The sequence below is a fragment of the Fringilla coelebs genome (assembly GCF_963513975.1).
Source record: "Fringilla coelebs genome assembly, chromosome: Z".
Lineage (NCBI taxonomy): Eukaryota > Metazoa > Chordata > Aves > Passeriformes > Fringillidae > Fringilla > Fringilla coelebs.
In genome coordinates this window covers 37,115,183-37,124,120 of record NC_140031.1, presented here as the reverse complement: position 1 = coordinate 37,124,120, position 8,938 = coordinate 37,115,183, and the positions used below count along the sequence as shown (strand labels likewise).

General features: G+C 41.8%; 1 protein-coding gene across 1 annotated transcript; it reads right to left on the bottom strand.

Annotated features, from left to right (window-relative positions):
- Window positions 1–1,778: 1,778 nt before the first annotated feature.
- Window positions 1,779–8,667, bottom strand: IDNK (IDNK gluconokinase). The gene is made up of 5 exons (XM_084224944.1): window positions 8,525–8,667; window positions 8,352–8,382; window positions 7,936–8,022; window positions 4,693–4,736; window positions 1,779–2,735 (listed from the first exon to the last, which is right to left on the bottom strand). Exons 1-5 carry the CDS (start codon window positions 8,563–8,565, stop codon window positions 2,375–2,377), a joined length of 564 nt encoding a protein of 187 aa, XP_084081070.1. The 5' UTR covers window positions 8,566–8,667; the 3' UTR covers window positions 1,779–2,374.
- Between the last annotated feature and the right edge of the window lie 271 nt (window positions 8,668–8,938).

The following is an 8,938-nucleotide window of genomic DNA, read 5'->3' as shown; positions in this document are numbered from 1 at the left end:
CACTGAAAAATGTTTATGCTTTATGCTGTAGTAGGTACAGTATTTATACAGCATGTTACTAACTGTGCTTAGCATAAATTCATGAGGATGCATAGTGCATGTACCTTGCATAAATAATTTGTGCTTAGAGACAGAGAAAGCAATTTCTAACTCCAGGTGTTTCCTCCTCAGTTTTTGCTGCATTTCCTAAATACACTTCAAAATACACACACAGCATTTGCATCCAGATAAGCTGTGCTAAATATTCATAGCCTGCCCAACTAACCTGAATATGACATCCCTAGAATAGTGGTGTTAGTTTAAAAACAACAACAACAAAACCAAAAAATATACCCTCACAACAAAAAAAACCAAATGAAACCAAAATCAAGTAAATGAAATGTTGCAGAATTGGTTTTGGGTAGGGATTGTTCTGCTACCTTTTTCTTCCAATGCACACATGCACAGCTTGATTAAAATCTGAAAGTAGTTTTATGTTGTTAGTATTGCAGTAATTCACACCTTAATCTATTAATTTGTAATGCACAGAATATAACTGAACAGAAATAATGCTTTGTTGTCTTTTCAGACTAGCAGGTAACTGACAGTTGATTAGGTTGACAACAACCCTCTTTGCCGTATTTTTAAAATAAAAGCAAAATGTAAATATATTAAAAGGGTAAGGGAAGGAAATATTCCCAATGTAGAAGCAAAGACTAAGAAATACCCTGACCTAATTTCAAGAAGCTTGAACTGCCTGTAAATACAAACTTTGTTTAGAAGCCTTCCAAAATCCAAGCTGCTTACATAAAACTCTCTCTCAAAGAGAATTATTTTTAACTGTTGAGTACAAGTTCTTGTTGGTGGTGAAAGTGGTGAACCTACTTTGAGAGTATTCTATAAATGTGGACAGGTAGATCTGAAAATCAGTCTAGCCTTCCTAGAACTCACACTTAAAAATGTTCCTTTAAAAAAAAATTATTTGAAGGTCTGATCATATCTGTGTGTGACAGGATGCAGCTGCTGTAGAATGTCCTGGTTTGGCTTTATTGTGTGTGAAAAAAGTAAGCATAAATCTGCATTTTGTAATGGGTATATTAGTCAATTGTTTGTAAAATGGTGTTTTGGAAAAGATGAAGACCTCATTAACAGCAGAGGTTCCACAAGAGGGTGCTGTGTCTTTGATTTTCATAGCTACAAAATTTGTACAGATCTGACAAGTCACTTGGTCTGAAAGGGTCTGAAATTTGAGGGTATTAAGCATACAGACATCCCTGTCTTTTGCACTTAACTTTGCCTCTATGTCTTCACCTTGCACCCTGGCTCTGAGGTGAGAGCACCCTATAGTAGACTGAAACTGGTAACTGCCTGGACATGAAATACTTTTTGAAAAACACCTTGGTGGTGAAAAAGGACTTTAAACTTAAATTCTGTGAGTGAGGTGACAGATTGGTATTTGGAATTTTCTTCTTATCTTCATCAAAAAAAGATGAGAAAAATACATATTAGGAATAGTTTGATCAAAAGCTGTAAAGCAATTGCATTGACATGCACTGAGGTGCCCACCAGCACTGGGAAGTGAAGGAGAAGGTCCAACTACAAAAGAGTAAGTTTTCAAAAATAAGGAAATGTCTATCAGCCTTGCATTCAGTACCTTAAATCACTGGTTGACTCACACTTGACTGCAATATGTACGCTTTGTAAATGAAAGCTCTAACTTCAGAGTCAGTATGATGCCATTTATACTTTATTTCAAAAACTTTCCATTCAATTAAATTTTGTATACTGCATCACCACCACAACCTTTTTTTTTCTCACATTTTTCAGCTTGGTGTCCAATACATACAGTAGGAGATCAGAAAAATTCTCGCGAAGTCATCAGTGCTCTGGTGAGGTCAGCAATAGTACAAACACAGAACCTACAACTCGATGCAAATCCAGCAGTGAGGCAGGGGTAGCATCATGAATGACATGCATCATTCATGTTCCTGCCTCTTCTAGAAAAATGATGTTGTTTTTAACAAAGCCCAAATTATTTAATCTTGTAACAGGAGATGTGCCCATCTCAGTGTTTGACAGAGTAAACATTAAAATTAAGAAAATTAATTATTCTGTGTGACCCTTGCCAGGATTTTCAAAAGCAGGCTCTTACTAAAAGGAGAATTTTAACTTCATAGAGTGAAGGGCTTAAAAAGTTAACAGTTCTTGTATCTTATATATGCAAAAGATGTAAAAGACCTTTTAAATGTCTTTTACAGAGCCATGATAAAAAAATGGGTAGTAAACCAGCTCTTAAGAATAAGTTGGTTTGATTTAATAATCGATTTAATAATTAAAATTCTTTTTCTTTGCCTTGCTGTCCTTCAGGGAATTTCTGTATGTGTCATTCAGAAAATTACTTTGGCAAAGCCTCACCCTGAAGAATAGCGCTCTCAATCTGTAGCAGTATTTCTGGGAGAGATTTTTCTAGACTGACAGTAATGAAGTTTTCTGGTGCACTGGGTGGCTCTAGGGTATCAAACTGAGACTGGAGAAGTTCAAGTGGCATAAAATGACCTCTCCGCTTCTCCAGGCGGCCAGCAATAATGTGCTTAGGTCCATCCAAATGAACGAAGAGGATCTTCAGTGCTGGGTTTTCTCCTGGTTGCTCTGGCTGGTTGCTTTCAATCGCAGATGCTCCACCAATTAACACACGCCTGTACATCTTTTTCAGTGCAGAACAGGCCAGAATTGTATCTTGTCTAGATGTGTCTTCTCTATCAAAAATAAAAAAAAAACAAACCCAAAAACCTTTACATATCTACATGTGGTATAACAAAAATGACTTGTTTGTTCTGCTGAACAAAGTAGACATGCTCTAGCTCCTCAAGAAGGCCAGCCATGGGCGTAGTGGCATTGTGACAGTGGTATTTGAGTAATTTTGACAGGATTTTGAAACCAAATTTTCAGTACAGGTAAAGATGTGATTTGAAAGTGAGGCCAAGCTAGCCAGCCTTCTGGTAAAATCTCAGTCTTAGGGACCTTTTCTATAGCCTTTTCTAAGCAACCATTCTTTCCTAAATTAAATTCAATTCTAGCACACGGAAGTGTCAAGCTCATTTCCTTAATTGCTGAGAACAGGAAATAAATATCCATAGAAACACCTATCTCTTATCTATAAAATTACTATACTATTCTCTCTAAGGGTAAGTGGCTGATAAGCAATACAGACCACTGTTCTTAAATGCACAATATTTTCAACACTGGCTGTCACTATCTCAGATTTAACTGTAATTTAGGTTTCCTGCAACTCACTGGTAGCATTGCATCTATACTCACTTCAGCTTAAACAAGGGATTGCAGGTCAGTGAATGCACTGCATATATATTTTCTGCTGACAAGGTTTCTTCAAATAAAGCATTTAACTCTGGATGTGTCTGTTCCACCAAAAACAAATCCAGAATTAGTTTTGTCTATGAAGAGTGAATAAAATTCCTGCCTAAGAAAATATATTTCATTAAAAAATTAAAGCCGGTATACACACATATTTAAAAATCATTCTATGGTCATCAGATTTTGGTTCAAAGGGAAGTAAGAATTTCTAATACCTACCATTATCACCTAGGTAAGTCAGTGACAGCCTCAGCTACTAATAAGTACTAATTATTAAACATTGGCATTAGGCACTTCTAAAATATAGTTGATTTTGTGAAGTTTCCAGAGCTGGGCAGTGGCATTGAGTTATCACATAACATGAAACAGTGGATCCAGCAAATCAATCCAGACAAATTTCTCAGTGAGAAATGAGGTATCTCAATTCCAATGAGGTATGATCGCCTCATGTGCACAAGCAAATGTAAAGCCTGGCTAAACAGTCCCTGTACTCCCAACCTTTTCCTTGTTTGGGACACACTCCCAGTCCCTTCATCATTGCTGGATACTCTCCAGTATGTCCATGCCTCTCTCATAATGAGGAGCCCAGAACTGCCACAGCAGTTCAGATGTGGCCTCACCAGTGCAAAAGGAGAGGGGGATGGATCACCTCCTTTGACCTGCTGGCAATACTTCGTCTAATATAGCCTAGAATTCAGGATTTTGCTGGCCTGCCTTGCCAGGAGAGCACATTGCAGGCATATGTCCAACTGGGGCTGTCCACCTCAGGCCCTTTTCTGCTGCTTTCCAGCTGAGTGTCCCTCAGTGTCCATACCAGTGTTTGGGGTTGTTCCTTCCCAGGGGCAGAATTTTGCATTTTTAAAAGGTTCCTACTAATCTGTTTCTTTCAAGGTCCCTCTGCATCAGTTACTCCTCCCATTTTGGTGTCATCTGCAAATTAGCAGAGTACACTCAAGCAAACAGTGTCAAACAAACTTGACACTGTATCTTATTCAAAATAACAGTATTTTATCCTACTGTTGTTGGTGGTGTATTTTGTGGTTATGTTCTTTGTAAGTAGCTAATGTCAGGCTTATTAATAAGCTGGATCCTGCAATTATTTTTACACAGATAGTAGAAAACAACCATCATTGGCAACAATTTCCCATTTTAATTCTAAGAGATTAGCTCACCATCAGCAATTACTATGACAGTTTAGATTAGTAAAAATAGAATGACTTTACTACCAGCAAAATTTCTTTACACTACCACTTACATTACTGCTTTGCAATGCAGTGGGGAAAAGCACTTCTGGTACTTCAGTCTTTAGCTAAAACACTTAAAAATTAGATATTCTCTTACCTCCTTAGTATATCATGCAGTGCACAAAGCCAAGGAATCCTGTCCTAGAAAGAAAGCAAGTTAGTTAAAAATTCTTCAGAAATTAATTTGAAACAATTGCTTCTAGCATCTCAGATATTTGATGAGATGTAAATATTAGCATTAAACTGTACAGCAAGTTCAGTTTTGAATCTCTTTCTTCCTATATAGATTTGCTCCCACTGCCTGAAGGCTAATAAGAAGTGCTAGGCATATTATGAATAAGATGCTTTTAGTGGAATAGTACTTTTTATATTACAAATATATGATGGAAGTAATAGGTATGCAAGTGCAGCATCCACCTTGTAAACATCTGAAGGACAGTCAACTTATCTCTTGCTTCTCTTATACTAGTCAAATGTACACCTAGAGTTATTTCTTTTCCCTGATATAGTGTCATACACACACACCCATCCCCATTTTGGATCCAAGTCGAAGCTTTCAGAAACAGATCTAAATTTAGTAATCTGCAATAATTATGTCAGTAGTACTCACAAATAAATGTAACCACAATCACAATTTCTCAAAACTTTTGCCCATTACTTAAGCAAACATGAGTGATCAATCAGATACTTTATCTGAAATTTTAAGCTGCTGCAAACTTCTGTCATGCCTAATGAGCACTAAACAACTGCTCCCATTTAATGTTTCAATGCTGTTACTGCTGGGGGAGCAAAACAAATGATAACATGAATAAATAAACACAATTTTTTGTTGCTATCATTACACAGTAACTTCCCCTAGGCATTCAAGAAGGCCCTCAATTTTGCACCTCTCATTTTTCAGAAGAGATGCTTTCCTCTTGCTGAGCACCACACACCAGTGGTTTAGTCATTCAAGTGTATAATGCTGCTACAGATGACATATAGGCTTCCAACCACTAGTGAAAGACCCAGGTTTTTACCAGAATCTAGAAATTTCTTTTCAATTTAAATTGGCAAAGGACATATCCCAAAAGATTTGAGGGACTAAAAAAAAAAAAAAAAAAAAAGTGGAAGCCTTGCAAAAAAAAAGAAGAAAAAGGTAAGAGCTTTGCAAAATTTTTCTATATACAGCTAGATTCTTAGTCTTTTTCAAAATATCCTATTACTGCATCTTGCCTGTTTCTAAGCTCTGTATTCTTTTAGTTAGATTTCATGTGTTCACCAGGATTGTTTAGTTTATATTCTTTGTTTAAAAGTCTATCTACAGTCATAAGTGTATATTTCTTTAGAAGTAGTGGACATTAACTTCTTTAATTCTTCCTGATTCTGTACAGGAAAAGTGGCTTTAACTGTAAAACCACTGTCCTAATTGATGACAAATGGAAAAATCATTTTTTTCAAGCCGTACCATTATGCTATTAGTACTTCAAGCATTGCCAGCACATCAAGGGATGGGATTGTCCTGCTCTGCTTTACAGTGGGGCGGCCTCACCTTGAGTCCTGTGTGCAGTTTTGGGCACCACAATATAAGGAGAATATAAATACATTAGACAGCATCCAAAGGATGCTGAGGGGCCTTGAAGGGAAGGTGTATGAGAAGTGGCTGAGGTCACTTGATCTGTTCTGCCTGAAGAAGAGGAGACTGAGGACAGACCTCACTGTAATTATAACTTCCGTGAGAGAGGAACAGGAGGGGCAGACACTCAACTTGAACCTCCTCTAGCACAACCTGGGATCATTTTCCTTTGTCCTATTCCTGGTTACCTAGGAGAAAAAGCTGAGTCCCATCTCACCACAATCTCCTTTCCAGAGAGGTTCCAACCTCCTTTCCAATTGTAGAGACTGATAAGGTCTCCTCTGAGCCTCCTTTTTTCCGGGGTAAAAACACCCCCACCTCCCTCATCTGCTCCTCACAGGACTTGTACTCCAGACCCTTCACCAGCACCTTTGCCCTTGTCTGGACTGTCCCCAGCACCTTAATGTCCTTTCTGAATTAAGGGGCCCAAAACTGGACACAGCACTCAAGGTGTGGCCTCACCAATGTGAGGTACAGGTACAGGGGGGCAATCACTGCCCTGCTTTTGCTGGCCACACTGTTGCTAATAGAGGCTAGGATGCCATTGGCCTTCTGGGCCACCTGAGTGTGTGTTGGCTCGTGTTCACCTACTGCCCACCAGCACTTCCAGGCCCTTTTCTGCTGGACAGCTTTCCAGCCTCTCTACTCTAAGCCTGTAGTCCTGCCTGGGGCTGTTGTGACCCAAGGGCAGGACCTGGCACTTCACATTGTTGAAACTTATATGATTGGGCTCAGCCCATTAATCCAGCCTGTCTGGATGCCTCTGCAGCACCATCCTGCCCTCCAGCAGATCAACACTTCCATCCAAATTGGTGTCACCTCCAGACTTACTGAATAGAGCCAACCCCCGCTATATCATTGATAGATGTTAACAAGGGTTGGCCATGATGCTGATCCCTGTAGCTCCAATCCAAACAACCTCTGGTCCTGACCATCCAGCCACTTAACTAGCGAACAGTGCACTCATCCTAGACACAAGAAGCCAGTTTGTCTAGGAGGATGCTTTGGGAAATGGCATCAAAGGCTTTATTAAAGTCCAGGCAGACTATATCCACAGCCTTTCCCTCATCCATTAGTTCACCTGGATATAGAAGGAGGTAAAGTTACCTTTCCCAAACCCCTGCTGGCTGGGTCTGATGCAGTGGTTGTCCTGCACATGCCATGTGATGTACTAATCTGTTCCATTACCTTCCCTGACACTGTGGCCAGACTTACAGGCTCCCTGGATCCTCCTTCCAACCCTTCCTGTAGATGGGCCACATTGGCCAACCTCCAGTTATCTGGGACCTCCTAAGTTAAGTACAAGTGGTGATAAATTATGAAAAGTGATTTGAGAGAAGGGTAACAAATTTTTGGAGTTGTTTTGTGCAGGGCCACGCAATGGATTCTGTGGTTCTTGTGGGTCCCTTCCAACTCAGGATATTTTAAGATTCTATGACTCAAATCCAAAACTGCAACTCTGTGTGTGGACTGTAGAGGGGGAGATTTCTCACAAATCCTGAAGCAGCAGCATACCACTTTTGAGCTGACAAGCATTTCATAAACTACTTTTTTATGCAGAATCTTTTTTGACACAAGAAGCCTCGCTCACCTTAGCAAATGCAGACCTGTGTTAACAGTCAGACTAATCTATGTAGTAAACCACAATCTACTTCAACAAGATCTGCATGAAGTTACAGAGATAAATGTGTGGACAACAGTTTTTTCAGAGCTTATTCAAGGTACCTCATCATTTAGTGGTATCCCTTCTTTCATTTTCTTCTTATTCTCTAGAGGATGATAATCGTCTGCATCGTAGAATTTCCATCCCAACTAAGAAAAAAATAAATTAATTATGGATCATTCAGCTAGGTCAGGTGAGGCAACAAGGACTTCAGAATTTACAAAGACGACACCTAAGAAATTACAGGCTTCTTGCAACACAGTATGAATCACCGTTTACAGCATGATGATTAGAAAAAAACAAAAACAAAACCAAAAACCAAACAACAAAAAACACTCAGGCAGCTTTTGCATCACAGTACAGAGCCGAAGTCCGTGCAGGGGGCACCGCAGCCCGCGGCAAGGCTGTCGGCCAGGCGCAGGGAGGTGCCTGGCCGCCCCGGCACGCCTCCGAGGCGGCGGCTCCCACACGCCCCTACCTTCTCTGCCAGCCGCGACCCGACCGTGGTCCTGCGGGGAAGCACAAAGGGCCGATTAACATCCGGACGAGGACCTGGACCCGCACCGCAGGGCTCCGGCAGCGCCGAGCCCCCGGCACTACCGCAGCGCCGCCGCTGCTCCGCCCCGCGCCTGCCCCCCGCCCGGTACCTACTTCCCTGAGCCGCTGACGCCCATCACCACCACCAGCACCATGGCGGCCCGGCGCGCTCTGCCGCTGCCCCTTTGCCCTCCCGCGCCGCCGCCCCGGCCCGCCCTCGGCCTCTGCCGCGGTTGGCGGGTGCGGGCCCGCCCGCGGGCCCCGGGAGCGGGGCGGCCCCAGCGCGGCCGTGCGGGACGCGGCCGAAGCGCCTCCTCCAGCCCCGCCGCCGCCGCCCCTCGCGGCTGTTCGGGACCGTCCGCTCTCCTTGTAGGGGAACCCGAGACACCCGTGTCGTGTCCGTAGCTCTCTCTTTCCCCTGGCCGCTCCTTGTGCTGAAGTTACCTGATCTTCTCCCGAACTCTCTTTGTCTCAGGCTTTTCAGTTTGGTCAGGCGTTTCTCTACCAGCGGTTCCTAGCACGGTATTC